Source organism: Brassica oleracea, chromosome C2, assembly GCF_000695525.1.
Source record: "Brassica oleracea var. oleracea cultivar TO1000 chromosome C2, BOL, whole genome shotgun sequence".
NCBI lineage: Eukaryota > Viridiplantae > Streptophyta > Magnoliopsida > Brassicales > Brassicaceae > Brassica > Brassica oleracea.
The window spans coordinates 30,274,464-30,289,654 of record NC_027749.1 but is presented as its reverse complement, the minus strand read 5'-3'; the positions used below and the strand labels follow the sequence as shown (position 1 = coordinate 30,289,654).

General features: G+C 35.9%; 1 protein-coding gene and 1 pseudogene across 6 annotated transcripts; one reads left to right on the top strand and one right to left on the bottom strand.

Moving 5' to 3' along the window:
- The first annotated feature begins 882 nt into the window (after nucleotides 1–882).
- Nucleotides 883–4,400, top strand: LOC106325352 (sugar transporter ERD6-like 15). Of its 6 annotated transcripts, none has more exons than XM_013763397.1 (19): nucleotides 885–1,032; nucleotides 1,113–1,262; nucleotides 1,388–1,450; nucleotides 1,550–1,639; nucleotides 1,732–1,791; nucleotides 1,883–1,981; nucleotides 2,194–2,259; nucleotides 2,346–2,421; nucleotides 2,564–2,628; nucleotides 2,820–2,912; nucleotides 2,981–3,067; nucleotides 3,147–3,231; nucleotides 3,300–3,343; nucleotides 3,427–3,489; nucleotides 3,588–3,647; nucleotides 3,723–3,776; nucleotides 3,859–3,918; nucleotides 4,003–4,117; nucleotides 4,189–4,400. In XM_013763397.1, exons 2-19 carry the CDS (start codon nucleotides 1,122–1,124, stop codon nucleotides 4,326–4,328), a joined length of 1,461 nt encoding a protein of 486 aa, XP_013618851.1. In that variant the 5' UTR covers nucleotides 885–1,032; nucleotides 1,113–1,121; the 3' UTR covers nucleotides 4,329–4,400. The 6 variants fall into 6 exon arrangements, with proteins under 6 accessions (XP_013618853.1, XP_013618855.1, XP_013618851.1 ...); XM_013763398.1 differs by having other exon boundaries at nucleotides 887–1,032; nucleotides 1,916–1,981; XM_013763399.1 differs by lacking the exon at nucleotides 3,300–3,343 and having other exon boundaries at nucleotides 883–1,032; nucleotides 3,742–3,776.
- Nucleotides 4,401–4,582: 182 nt separating this feature from the next.
- On the bottom strand, nucleotides 4,583–14,168 carry LOC106323984 (annotated as a pseudogene).
- Nucleotides 14,169–15,191: the final 1,023 nt, after the last annotated feature.

Sequence of the window (15,191 nt, the reverse complement as noted above, 5' to 3'; positions counted from 1 at the left end):
CTAGGGGGAGGTTTACTGATAGTAGTTTATTCATGAGTCATATTAAAAGGTTTTCAAAATGTTTTATCGAGTCAAGAAGAGGAGATTTACTGATACTAGTTTACCTATAAGCTTACATTTGGCTTCCTGGTTGGTCCATCATATTTGGTTAAGTGGTTGATCATCATCTTTGGGTCATTCGTCTTTTGCCTAGTGGGCGGCTCACCTTCTGGTCGATCGAGTGGCTCATCTTTTGATCGAGTTGGATTGAGTCCAAAAAAGAAACAAAATATTATCAAGTTATATAATGTTTTTAAAATAAAAAAAAGGTAAAAAAAAGTAGTAGTTACAGAAAAAAACAATTTTAAAAAAAATATTTTTAACGTCGTCAGCAAAACAATAAAGCTTAAATCATAATCCCTAAACCATAAATCGTAAACCGTTAGATTAATCATAAACTCTAAATAAAAACACTAAACACTAAAACCCTAAATCTTAAACCATTCAGTGTTTTAGTGTTTAGTGATTTTGATTTAGAGTTTAAAATTTATCCAAGAGTTTATGGTTTAACCAAGGGTTTAGGGTTTAGGATTTAAGGTTTAGGGATTAGGATTTAGGGTTTAGTGTTTTGCCGACGACGTTAAATTTTTTTTTTTTTTGTAGTTACTATTTTTTTTTTTACCTTTTAATGTTAAAAACATAATATAATTTGACAATATTTTATTTTATTTTTTAAAAGATATTGAATATGAAATAACACAATTTTATCAGGCGGTGAATAGGTTCAGTGAAGCCAAGTCTTTGACTAACCTGTGATCTCTCTCTCTGTCTCTCTCTTTTTCTTCATTTTCTCTGTTTTTTTTTTTTTGTTTACTTTCATTCTGAATAATTGAAAGCACATGTGTAGGTTTCTTGAAATACTCTCTAAATAAATAGTATCTTGAAAAGCAAAAACCAGCGTCGACTCCTTTACATTTCTTTTTATATTAGGTGAACTACTTCTCTACATTTCTTGGCTTGTTTTTCTTTTTGATCAGAGTTGACCCTGTCCAGGTATTCCTTCTTTTCTCGTTCTTTCGACACGATCTGATATGTAACTGTATTAATCTTTATGCCATACTTTTAATTTCAAGCTCAACGAAATGGAAGAAGAAGGTTTATTATTAGCTTCTCCTTCATCTTCTTCTCCATCACTTCTGTCCGGGATATCAAATGTCTCGACGAGACCTTTTGTTCTTGCCTTTACTGTCTGTTCTTGTGGCGCTTTTGTCTCTGGATGCGTAGTGAGTTACTGAATTGCAATTTATTAAAATTGTTAATGTATTGCTTTTTGTCAAGTTTTTAGATTAAAATCAAGATTGTGTTAATGCATGTTGAGTTAATACAATCTTTATTATTATTTTAACAGAGTGGATATTCGGCTCCTACACAGTCTGGTATCATGAAAGACTTGAATCTCTCCGTTGCTGATGTAAGTCTAGTTTACTATTTCGGTTTATATCTCTGGTTAGACCGGTTTTTTTTAATTCAGCCATTAAAAAAATAACGATTGCTCGGTTTAAATTTTCAGTATTCACTATTTGGATCGATATTAACGGTGGGTATAATCCTTGGAGCACTAATCTGTGGGAAATTAACAGATTTAGTTGGTCGTATCAACGTAAGTTTCTAGTTTCTTTAAATAATAATAAAATTATGAATATTATCATTGTTATATATGTAATCCTTGGGACGTGCTTCTCTTCGAGCCAGACAATGTGGATCATCAACGTGTTCTTCATATCCGGCTGGTTCAGTATTGCATTTGCCAAGGTTTGCCATTTTTCGGTTTTCTTTTTATTTGTTTTTGTCATGTCAAGAAATAGTAATCTTTTTTTTGGGGGTCTAAATATGATATTTTCAGATATCTAACAGGAGTTTGTTCTTTAATCCGAAGGTTATCTGGATGCTCGATATGGGAAGGTTACTACATGGGATCGGAATCGGAATTAGCGCATACTTGGTAACACCACATACTCGAGTTTGGCGGTTAATAAAATAAAGATTCAGTTTAGTTTAATCAAGTGAATATATGACAAGTAATAACAATAGGTGTTTGTTTAATCACATTTTCGGTTTAGCTCCGGAAAACTGGTATATGTTTTCTTAAATTATTAACCCTTTAAACATTGAATGAATGTGGCCTATGTTTGAATAACGGATCACTTAACACAGGGGCCGATTTACATGACTGAGATAACACCAAGAAACTTAAGAGGAGCTGTTTCTTCTTGCTCACAGGTAAAACTAAAGAACCAACATTTTTGAGAATGTAGATCAGTGTATGTTTCTGACTTACTAAAATACATATCTTGTATGTTCTACAGTTATTCGCAATTGTCGGTTCATCACTCTTCTATGCACTTGGTACAGTCGTTGGTTGGCGCGATTTAGCCATTTTGGGTATGGTAAAGAGATCAATCCTCATCAAATGCAAAGTTTAGACAACCTCTTTTGAGGCAAAGTGAAATAAAAGTTCTTTTTATTTAATTACAAGTGAAATAAAAAGTTCTTGTAATCGTTTTTGTGTGTTTGTCTTGGACAGGAGCTATTCCTTTTCTTGTGATAATTCCTCTTCTTTTCTTCATCCCTGAATCTCCTCGATGGCTAGTAAGATCTTCATTTGTTTGCGTTTGCGTTTATATTTACACATAATTAACTATTTGTGTTTATATAACTCTCTCCTTTGTCATTGATTAACTGAATGAAATTTTGAATACAGTAAACTGCATTAGCTAAAACATTTGGTGAGCAAATGTGAATCAGAAAAAAGAACTAAGATGAATTCATATGTTTTATAGGCTAAAGTAGGGAGGGAAAAGGAGGTTAAAGCGGTCTTGTTAAGCCTGCGAGGAGCAGAATCAGATATATCAAATGAAGCCCAAGAGATATTGGTTATGGACCTATGTCTAATAATCCAATATCTATACATTGCTTTCCTAACATTTGATGATCATAACAGGATTACACAGAACATGTTAAACAACAAGAAGATGGCGACAGCGGTTTCTTCAAGCTCTTTCAGCGAAAATATGCATTCTCACTTACAGTAAACCATTCTTTTTGTGTAATATTGAATAATTTTGTAATTTCTCTTTGGATTTCTTGACTGTTAAAACCATTGACAGATTGGAGTTGCTCTTATAGCTTTGCCTGAGCTTGGAGGAAATAGTGGTTATAGTTATTACACCGACTCCATTTTTACCCGTACAGGTAAATATATTTGCTTTTTCTTTTGTTTTCTTTTACCGTTAATAATTGTTAATTCATCTGATGATAAGGTGTATCAAGTGACTTTGGATTCATAACAACATCTCTAGTTCAGGTTTTATAGATTACCGAATATGAATAAAACTCCTTGGACTTTAACTTGGTATATTATATGATCATTTGAAACATACTTTGTAGATGTTGGGAGGTGTTTTAGGTACTATGCTTGTGGATGTATCTGGGAGACGTTCACTCCTACTGGTTAAAGACTAAAACTCTTAACCGAAAGCATAAAATAATCGATTATTTAGTAAAATTTGGGAGGTTAATTTGTTTGTTTCTTTTGGCGGTGATTGTAGGTTTCTCAAGCTGGATCATTCTTGGGATGCCTTGCCACAGCCATTTCTTTCTTCTTGCAGGCATACTAACTAGTCTACTCTACTTAACCGGTACCTTGGTTTGATCACCCTAGACCTTAATCTCTTACTTTTCAGGAGAATCGTTGGTGGGAAGGAGGAACTTCTATCTTAGCTCTCATTAGTGTTCTGGTAAAACTATCACTACAACAACATATTAGTTACCTTTATACTTCATTATTGTCTATAATGCTAGAGAGAAAAAAAATACTAGGTGTACTTTGCATCATACGGACTAGCCATGTCGTCAATACCATGGATTGTAGCATCAGAGGTAAATAATTACTTTTGTTATAGAAATTTTCAGAAAACATTTGATATAATCTAGATATTAATTAGGTATAATTTATTTCTTTAGATATATCCAGTAGATGTGAAGGGAGCAGCCGGGACAGTTTGTAACTTGGCCGGCTCTATAAGTTCTTGTCTCGTTGCTTATTCTTTTAACTTCTTGCTTCAATGGAGTTCAACAGGTGATTTTTAATATTAATATACAAAAAGGCCTATATATATTAATACAATTTATACCTTTGTATAATTTCAGGAACATTTCTGATGTTTGCCACAGTGACTGGTCTTGGATTTGTGTTCATAGCCAAACTTGTTCCAGAGACCAAAGGCAAATCTTTAGAAGAAATCCAGTCTCTTTTCACTGATCCTCCTCTTAAAAATTCCACATCTTAAATATTTTCCCAAGTTTTATAAATATAAGTTTGTACACAGAATTTTTTTATTAAAATATCATTTCTAAGAACATTATTGTTTTCATGTTTTAGGCAAGAGTTCAAATTTTATCCAAAAAGGCAATAGTTGATATATTAACAACACCTTTCACAATGGTCCACATCATGCTATCAAAACATTACATAATACAAAGTTTACAGACTGAAACTAGTATATACCCAAAGCTTGTTGTGTAATTGTGAGTTTTTTCTTCTCTAACCCACTGATCCTTCAAGCTTAATGCCTATAAGCTGGTTAACTTCAGCTCCAAATTCATCAGGCAGCTTATTGAATATCTCTCTGCAGAATCGAAAGATCATCGCAGCTAATACTCTCTCGTGATCGATTCCTCTCTGCTGGAAATAGAAAAGCTGGTCTTTTCCAATCTTTCGAGATACTCGCATCACTCTTGCTGATGGGTTCTTGACCTGTTATTGTTTCAAACCCACCACACCGAAACAAAAATACTAAGTTTACAGCTTTATATCATAACAGAATGTTAGATCATGAACCAGTTATAGCTGGATGTAAGAATAGGTATTAGCAGCTGCTTTGTCAGCAATAAGCATTGAGTCGGAAGTGGAAGTGCTTTTAGCATTCTCAGCTTTGGACTGAACCTGAACAAGTCCACGATAACAATTTCTCGAATGGCCAGCCGAAATACCCTTTGAAATGATCCTACTTTTAGTGTTCTTTCCTTTGTGAATCATCGTAGTCCACAGAGTAAAACTCTCCCACAGAGTCATCACTTTCCAAAACCATGCTCGGGTACTTCCAAGTTATCGTAGACCCGGTCTCAACCTGCGTTACCTCAGTAAGGAAATTGTAGATCCCTCCTTTACCTTGTTCATCACCAACATAAGCTTTCTGCACCGTGGAGTACTTGATCTTAGCTCCTTCCCGACAATAAAGCTCCACAACAGCAGCATGAAGCTGATTCGTATCATAAGGAGCAGTACATCCTTCTACATACTCAACAAAACTCCTTTCCTCTGCAACAATCAACGTCCTCTCGAACTGACCAGTCTCCATGGCGTTAATCATAAAGTAAGTCGGGATAGGCATGTGACATCTAATAATCTTAGGTTATAGCTATTGAAATAGATATGGGTGTATATTGTAATTACCAAATACCAGTGGTGGACCCAGAGATTGACTTTACTCGGGTCACATATGTATGATTTTCAAAAAATAAAGAAGGAATGGTATCAGTGAGTATGTGAACCATGGTTTATGTTATGTAGTGTCAAAGAGTACAAAACAACCACTTCTACTACGGAATCATTAAAAATCTAGTACTTTTGAGGTGCCATTTGACCCCACTTGTCTTTACCGGGTCCGCCCCTGCCAAATACTTAAGGATAGTTAGGTAAATATTCTTATTTTCGTATTAGGGTTAACATGTATTTAAAAGGCATGGCCTCCTACGTGCATAAACAAGAAACTCTTCATACAAAGCTAGAGATTTTGATATGGTATCGGAGCGATAAACCATATTGGTTTCTTTGGCTTTTTATTTTTCTTATTGATCTTTGTATACTCGATGTCTTTCTATTGAGTTACTCTTTATCTAATCAATGGCTGGAGATGATTTTAATGGAATTAGGGATGGTTCAGTCCTTACGTCTAAGTCAAGACTTGAAGCTCGTCGGAGGATCGATCCATATGATTTATCTTCAGGGGATAACTAGGGATCTATCTTCTCCCAACCCAGCTTTGTGGCCCTAACTATGACGAGTGGGCTATAAATATTCGACTTGCTTTGGGGACAAGAAAGAAGTTTGGATCCATGGATTGCAGTCTCCCAAATCCTGGTGAAGACTCTGACGACCTTGACGAATGGTGGCCTAATAATACCATGGAGGTATCGTGAATCAAACTCACGATCGCTCCAGATCTTAGAAGCTCTTCATCTCACCATGAAGTCGCTCATGATTTGTGGACGCATATTCAAAAGCGTTTCTCGGTCAAGAATGGATAGAGAGTTTAGAGACTCAAAACAGAGCTTGCGAACTGCCACCATAAAGGCTATGTTGTGGAAGCTTACTATGGAATATTGACAAAACTCTGGACAAGTTTGGCTGATTTTCAGCGTACAAAGAAGGCTGTGAAAATCGAGAAGGAACAAGAGGAAGATAAGCTTCACCAATTTCTGATGGGGCTTGATGAATCAACTTTTGGAGCAGTAAAATCATCTTTGTTATCTCAGGATCCTTTACCTTATTTGGATGAAGCGTATCAGGTTGTTCTCCAAGATGAAGAATCAAAATGTGGAAGTCGTATGATTGAAGAATGACCTGATGCAGCAAGCTTTGTGGTGCAGACAGGTTCGTCGAATCCGCTTCAAAGACAACAAGCAGAACTTCATGACCCATCGGTTGTGTGTGTCCTTTGTGGAAGAACAAGACAACTTTCTGCAAACTGTTTTCAGAAGACTGGCTATCCTCTCTTGTGGGGAAGCATACCTCATTCTACTCTTCAGAATACAACACAAGACATTTCTGGTATGAGTTTGACTGACCGTAAGGTCTTGCCTTCATCATCATCTCGTCGTTCGGAATCAGCTTGTGTGAATCATGTTTCCATGCATGGGCCGGTGATCTCTGCGAATTCAGCCATCACAGACGCTGATCGACTGGGATTTATGGGGTGTAATGATCAACAGTGAAGAACTTTGGTTTACATGTTACATGAACGACATATTGCTCATCATCCAAATCAATCGGGTATGTATTTTTCCGAATCTTGGATCATAGCTTAACTTTTGAATTTCTAATGAATTTTTGCAACATGGCACCAATGAGAATAAAAATCCCTGTTGGTCATCTGAAAGTTGCAACCAAAAAAGGAAAGGTTTATCTTGAATCTCAACTAGCCAAAGACAGAGGTTGTATGGTGCAGTTGTCTGACAGAATTTGTGTTGTTCAAGACCGCATCACTCAAACTCTGATTTGAGTGGGTGAGCAAATCAATGGATTGTATTTCTTTAGAGGAGTAGTTGTTGCTGCTGTGAGACAAGTCCAAGACAAAGAGTCAGAGGAGATGTGGCATCGGATTCGGCCATCTTGCCTCTAAAGCAATGGAGATGATACATTTACTGGCTTTTACTAGTAGTTTTTTTTTTTATTCGCAGCTTGCGACATTTGTGTTCGGGAAAAAAAATCCAAAGATTCTTTTCCAGTAAGCATTAATAAAACATTAGAGGTTTCTGAGTTATTTCATTGTGATTTATGGGGTCCATATCGGACACCATCTTTATGTGGATCATGTTAGTGGATGATTTTTCTTGAGCATTATGAATCTATTTACCGTGACGACGAGATTGCAAAATTTTATTGCATTTGTGGAAAGGAAATTTGAACGGAAGGTTAAAATGATCCGCAGTGACAACGGATCTGAATTTATTTGTATGCATGAGTTTTGTAGAGACAAAGGGATCATACATGAGACATCTTGCGTAGGTACTCCGCAGCAAAATGGCCGCATCGAACGAAAACATAGACAAATACTCACGGTGTCTCGGGCTTAAGGTTTCAAGCTAGTCTTCATATGAGATTTTGGAGTTATTGTATTCTTATAGCTTGCCATCTGATTAATTGCACACCTACGACCATACTCAATGCCAAGACTCCATATGAGATATTATATGAGCGACCTCCTCCGTTGACACATTTACGAGTCTAGGTTGTTTATGCTACATCCATAACCAACAACATGGCGGAGATAAATTTGCCAATAGGGGAAATCGATCTATCCTTTTTGGATATCCGTTTTGTCAGAAGGGATGGCTGGTTTACAATCTTGAAAGTGGAAAGATATTGACTTTTGTGGTGTGGTCTTTCTTGAAAATGAGTTCTCGTTTGCTGATAGCACGCCTACAGCCTCTCCATTGATATCTCATGATTTTTATAAGTTTTAGATTCATATTTTAGCTTATTATGATCATTTTAGGTTGCATTTAGGTCTTTGTGTTGTATTTGCATACTCATTTGCATATCATAGGGGTTGGAATGCTTATTTGGAAGTTTGGGGCGAAATTCATGGGTTATACTGCAAATTTTGGAAGTTTTGGGTCCACTGTGATGTTAACAAGAACCCAGGGACCAAGGTTGCAAATTCGTAATATTCGATTGGGCTAAATCGCACATTGGAAACTTTGGGTTTGATTCGCGAGGGCATTTTTGCACATTCCAAAGGCTGGGTCCGTTTTGTAAAGAATCAAAAGGCCAGGGACTGGTTTTGAAAATAATGAAGAAACCTCCATTGGAGAGCACGAGCTTTCTCCTGATGCATCCGGAGCTTGACGACGCGGCGAGCCTGTTACAGTACCATGGAGAAGGAAGCTACGATCTGAGAGCACGACACCGTGGAGGAGCTCACGAGCTTCTCTTCGCCGGATCTGAATCCCGACGGCGGAGGCTGAGAGCACGGCGGAGAGCTTACCACGACGAAAACCACGACGGGAGAACTGAGCACCGGCGAGGTGTTGACGATGGATGAACGACGGATTGAGCTTGGCTGTGGCTCGGTGGTTCCGGTTCAGTGGAGAGCTTAGTGACGACGAAGCTTGAAGCGACGACCTCCGCGAGTTGTAGCCATGGCGGAGGAGAGACGTCGGCTCAGGCGTGGTCAAGGCGAAGAAGAAGAAGTGGAGCTCGATTCCAAGAATCAAAGCGGGTTTGATGCAGCAGTCGAAGGTCACTGCTGGGAATTGACGCGGCTTGTGGTAACGGGTAAGAGACACCGCTCGTCAACATGTCGAGCTTGATGGCAGCGGCTTAGTGAAACGGGATGATGAACCCGCTGGGAAAAGTCCCATATGTCCCTGTCCAATATCGACTTGGTGGAGCGGGATGCGATGGCCGCTGTGGATGCGATTTTGAGATGTTGACCGGTTTATTCCGGTTTGACCCAGTTTAATTCAATTAAACCAGTTCGAGTTTTGCCTCTCTATAACTAGATTTAGACCTAAAAACCTAATTTTTATCTCATTTTCTCTCAAGACCTTGTCTAAACTTGTAAAAGCTTGAATCTTTCTATAATCTAAGGAAGTACTTCATCTTATATTTGTGTTTCTCTTGCTCATTAACATGATTAGCTTTGATCCTTACATGGGTTTAAGGTTTATCATGGAGATTATTGAGTAGATATATTTTGGATTCATGGGTTAAGATAGATTAGGGTGATTAAGTGTAGATCTAGGGTGTTTTAGTATAGATCCATCTTGTTCCTTGCTAGTAGAGTGTTTTTAATGCAACTCTAGAATTGGCCTCTCTAAAGTTGAGCTCTAGGCATTTCATACCCGGAAGGTGTTTGATGAAATGCCTGAACCAACTCTCCTAAGCTTTTAACATTCTTTACCAAAGGAATTTGTTGTTAAAGGTGTTAAGATGGCTAGTAGACTTGAGATTATCCACTCCTTTACCTTTTACATCGCCACCTAAACTTTCGTGGATGATGATCCTTTGACTCTGACTTCGATCCTGATGCTGGATTGAGAAATGGACACTCCGTTGGATGTCGATCCTCCTCAAGAGTTAGTAACAACACCTGATCATGTTTCTCAGATCTTTTTTTATGGTAGTTCTTATACCACGCCTGAGTCATCATCTACTTCTGGTGATCCTCACATTACGACTAGTTCACCCTCTACTTCACACCATGGTCATGATGAACAAGGTTCTGTTTCGCGCGTGAGGTCTCTTATACTAACAATGCCAGAGAAAACCTACACTGAGTCTTCTCTTCTTGACGATGGTTAGCCTATGATGGGCATAGGTTGTCGTCGTAAGAGTCCAACTACTCGTCTCCATGAATATATCACTAACATGACACATAGCGGGGAGCAGTTGGAGACGAAATTGATGCATTAGACGAGAGAGGTATATGAACTGTTAAAACATTACTGCAAGGTAAGAAGGCTCTTAAGGTGTAAATGGGTTTTCACCATTAAATATCGCTCAGATGGTACAATTGAGAGATATAAAGCTCGACTCGTTGTTCTTGGAAATAATCTTACATAAGGCGTTGATTATGAAGAAAACCAGTTTATAAGATGGTGAGTGTTTGCTCGTTTCTTAAGGTAGCAGGATCTCAAGATTGGGAACTACATCAAATGGATGTCCACAATGCTTTCTTACATGGAGATCTAGAGGAGGAAGTATACACAAAGCCTTCACCAGGTTTTCGGATAGAGGATGCAACTCAGGTATGTCGGTTGCATAAATCTCTTTATGGCCTCAAACAAGCATTGTGGTGTTGGTTTGCAAAACTCTATGCTGCTCATAAAAGATATGGATTCATTCAAGATGTCTCTGATTACTCCTTATTCACGTTTGCTGATGGTGTGATTCGTCTTCATGTATTAGTGTATGTTGAAGATCTTATCATCTCTAGTAGTTCTTCTGACGTCATTTAAGGATTTAAAGAGTACTTAATCTCATGTTTTCAAATGAAAGATCTTGGAATCTTGAAATATTTTTAAGGAATTGAGGTGGCTAGCAGTCCTCAGAGGATTTATTTATGTCAACGGAAATATGTTTTTGACATCATTTCTGAAACTGGTCTTCTTGGTGTGAAACCGATCTCTCACCTGATTAAACACAATCATGCATTGGCACAGTTAACAGTTCCGCCTTTGCCTAATCCATCTTCCTATCGTAGACTTGTGGGTCGAATTATATACCTTGGAGTTACTCATCTGGAGCTATCTTCTGTGATTCATTGTCTATCACAATTTATGCATGATCCTACTATTGATCATTGGGAAGCAGCGATTTGCGTAGTGCCATACTTGAAAAACAATCTGGGACAAGGTATTCTGCTTAGTGATGATTCAAATTTGCAACTATACGCTTGGTGTGACTCGGATTGGCCAGCTTATCCTTTGACTCGCCGTTATCGTACAGCATGGTTTATTCAATTGTGTGGTTCACATGTGTCATGGAGGACACGAAACAGGACGCTGTTGTCCCTATCATCAACTGAAGTTGAGTACCGAGCGATGACTGATACAGTTAGTGAAGTTATATGGTTGCAGGCTCTGCTTGGATCTCTTGGAGTTGACTGTTCTGATTCCGTTCCTCTTCGGTGTCATAGTATGTCGTCTTTTTATCTGAGTAAGAACCCGATATTCCATGAAAATGAAGTATGTTGGCAAAGAGTGTCATTTTATACGAGATGAGATAGTACGAGGTGTTATCACTCCACGACATTTTTCGACTGCTATTCAACTTTATGATATCCTCCAACTTGAGGGAGGTATTAAGATAGATATGGATGCATATTGTAATTACCAAATACTTAAAGGTAGTTAGACAAATACTCTTATTTTGATATTAGGATTAACGTATATTTAAAAAGCATCACTTCCTACGTGAATAAACAAGAAACTCTTGATACAAAGCTAGAGATTTTTACAATAACAGAAAGAACCATTGCTAAACATAGAAGAGTTCAAACCTGCATACTTGTTATCATCGCAAGGAACAACTCTACTTAGATAGTTCTTGATCAAATCAGGATACTCTCAAGAGTCTTCCTAGCTAGGGAAACGCTATCAAGAACCGCATCAACCGCAACGTTAGCTAAAACGTTTCTGTCATGTTAAAGGAACACCTAGTTTATCAAAATAGTTTAGAAGCTGAGGGTTAGCTTCGTTTAAACTAGTTGAGTTGACTATTCTTTTCCGGGATTGAAATTACATGCGAACAAGTAGTTTATTCCGTTTCCATTTAGAAAACTAAAATATTAATAATTTAATTGATTTGTGACGATGTTATATAAATATATTGCAATATATATATATATATATATATATATATTGTGAGTTATTATTAGTTTGCAAGTTTTCCAAGAGCGTCATAATTTTTGAGAAATCTTCTAAAATCCATATTCATTCATATTTATTACAACTAGGTCGTTTTTCGCGCTACGCGCGGATAATTACTATTTAAATTTTACTAATGATTTTGTTGTGTAATCATCAAATATTGTAGATTCTTCTTGTGTTCATAAACTATCTAGTATGTAGGATATAGTATAAGAAGAGAGACATACTCTGATTTTTGTTGTTTGAATTTTGCATATATCTTCTTTTTTTTTTTGTGAAACACAATTTTGCATATATCTTTATTTTCTCGCATTTTTGTAATAAAATATTTCTATTCTTTTGCCAAAATACAGTAGAACCTGTATAAATTAATAATGTTGGGACTTTGAAATTTTATTAATTTATAGAGATATTAATTTACAAAAGTTCTCTTATTTAGATTTCTTTTTTAAGATATATTTATTCTAAGATAAGAAAAATATTTGATTTTAGTGTATAGACATTAATTGTTATTTTTTTTTTGAAATTTCACATTTATATTAATTTTATTATATTATTTGGTGTATATAATATACATCGCATATAACTTTAATGTGGGTTTAGATATAATATTACTAAATCTCATGAAAAATTTATTAAGTGTTGAGAAAAATATAAAAATAATTCTATTGTGAATATAAAAAACAATATAATAGTAGGTTCTTACTTATATAAAATATGCATATATAGAAATTGTTAATTTATAATTTTAATGAGACCATATATTTACATCGAATTTTCTAAAAAAATATTATCTTATTATTTTATCGATTTATGTCAGATTTTGAACCGACACAAGTTGAGATCGGGAAAATTTATTAATTTATAGAGATTATTAATTAATCGAATATTAATTTATAAAATTTCTACTGTACCAAAATTGAGTTCAGAATACATAGAAAACTCGTAAGATGCTATGCAGAAAATTTTTCTCGGTTGTGTTTTCTTAATGATAATCTTCACCTCAGCATTATCTTTAGTTGACCATTTAATTTTATTTTCCTTAGGGCAACTTTTTATATTGTTACCTGGGACGTAAATTATGAAAATTACTTCCTATTACAATTTTTTGAAACTACATTTTTAAGATACTAATATACCATTGCTGCAGCTTAATAAAATAACTTAAAAATTTCTTTCATTTAAATATCTAGATACTAATTCAAATAATAAAACATTTTTTAAATAAATAATCTTAATTGATCAGAAACATTCTCCTTCTAATTTAATGGTAAAGGGTTATTTCTTCGTTCATATGCAATTCACTGATCTTGTTCTAAATTCATAAATTTCTTATTTGTAAGTCAAATTTTAAAAGTCGAATTATAGAATAGGGGATATGGCCAATACATAATTGGACGAAAAAATTCAGCTGTTTTTCAAAAACAAAAAATAAGATGATAGATGTTCTATTCGGAATCATAATACTCATCAATTATTTTTGAATTGATTGTAAGAAACATTAGCAAACAATTCACCTTACTATTACTTATCTCAGCATTTTCCTAAACACATAACAATGAAACTTATATACAAAAATATGGTATTAATTGTGATATCCTTCAAGTACGACTGAAATTCTTATCGTAAACAACAATACAATGTAGTATGGTTCTCTTTGGATTTGGGAGATCCAACGTTTTGAGAGTGGATCCTATGTCTTCCACATGTATATATTAAATGAAACTGAATCTTTGGGCCTCTATGTTAACATAAATAGTAGTTTTAACAACACATCACACTGTGTTACAAATAAAAAAAACAACAAATCACACTTTGCAGTCTCCTTGAAATGTTACATGCTTGTAAGAAAGCCTCCCAAGTTGTTGGACTGCCTTTAGGAGAGCTATTGCCTCAGCTTCCAGTGAGGAGTTAGTAGGATCCAGTGAGGGATTTCCTTGGAAGTACTTGCTTCCATCTTTCTTGTACATTGTCTAACCTATTTCTATTTTTCTCATTTGACGATATCCATGACGTATCTACTATGCAAGTGTATACTTTTCCTTCTCTCAGAATTTCTTCTTTTGTCTTCTTTTTTCTCTCTCTCTCTCATGGACAGCTTGAGGGTTATCTTCTTCTTTCAAGTTTATATTCATTGCCTCCTTCCACAACTTGAAGTCCATGATCGCATTCTTTATAAGGTGGATTCTATGTTCTCTATTGTTTTCAAATATAAGCATGTTTCCATATTCTCCACCCTATAAACATATTTATGCTCTCATCTTGCTTCTCCCTTATCAAATCTTATTAAGGATCTCCAAGTTTTGAAACAACATTATTGCAGAGCCAAACTTTGTATTTGACAACTTCCAAATTTCTGAGCTACCCTACATTCAAACACTGAGCATGGTTTAAAGTTTCATCTTTCTCTCCACATACCTGACAGTAGCTGACAGGTCGGGTCTAATTAAGACCCTCTTTTTAGAGGCAGTCGGGGGAATTTATTGTCTAAATATTGAATCTTCTTTTTACGTGAAAGAGTTGTATGTATGGCAAAAAAGAAATCCTCATTATTAATTTAGGTTGGAAAAAACTTAACCAAATAAGTATATGTTTGCAGGAAGAAAAAAAACAACCTGAGAGATATAAAATAAAGAAAAGCTTTAGTCAAATCTCAAACATATTTAGGAAGATTGAAACTTCAATGAAGGCATGCAATCTCTGAGATGAGTGGTGGAAGCTCTACTCGCCATGTTTAGAACGCTTCGCTTTCTTTGGTTCTTCACTGTTACAGGTACTTTTGTCCCCCTCGGCAGCAAGACTTCAACAGGCTTTGGAAGATGCACAAACATCATTTGCAGACAGCAAGGCTACTTCGGACATTGGAGCAAGTGGGTTTTCATCTGATGATGCTACAGGTGGAAGAACTACTGGAGAGAGAACCTTTGTGACAATTATAGTCTTAGTCTTTCCTGTTAAGTTGTACTCAGATACCTTGACACTGAACTTATGTG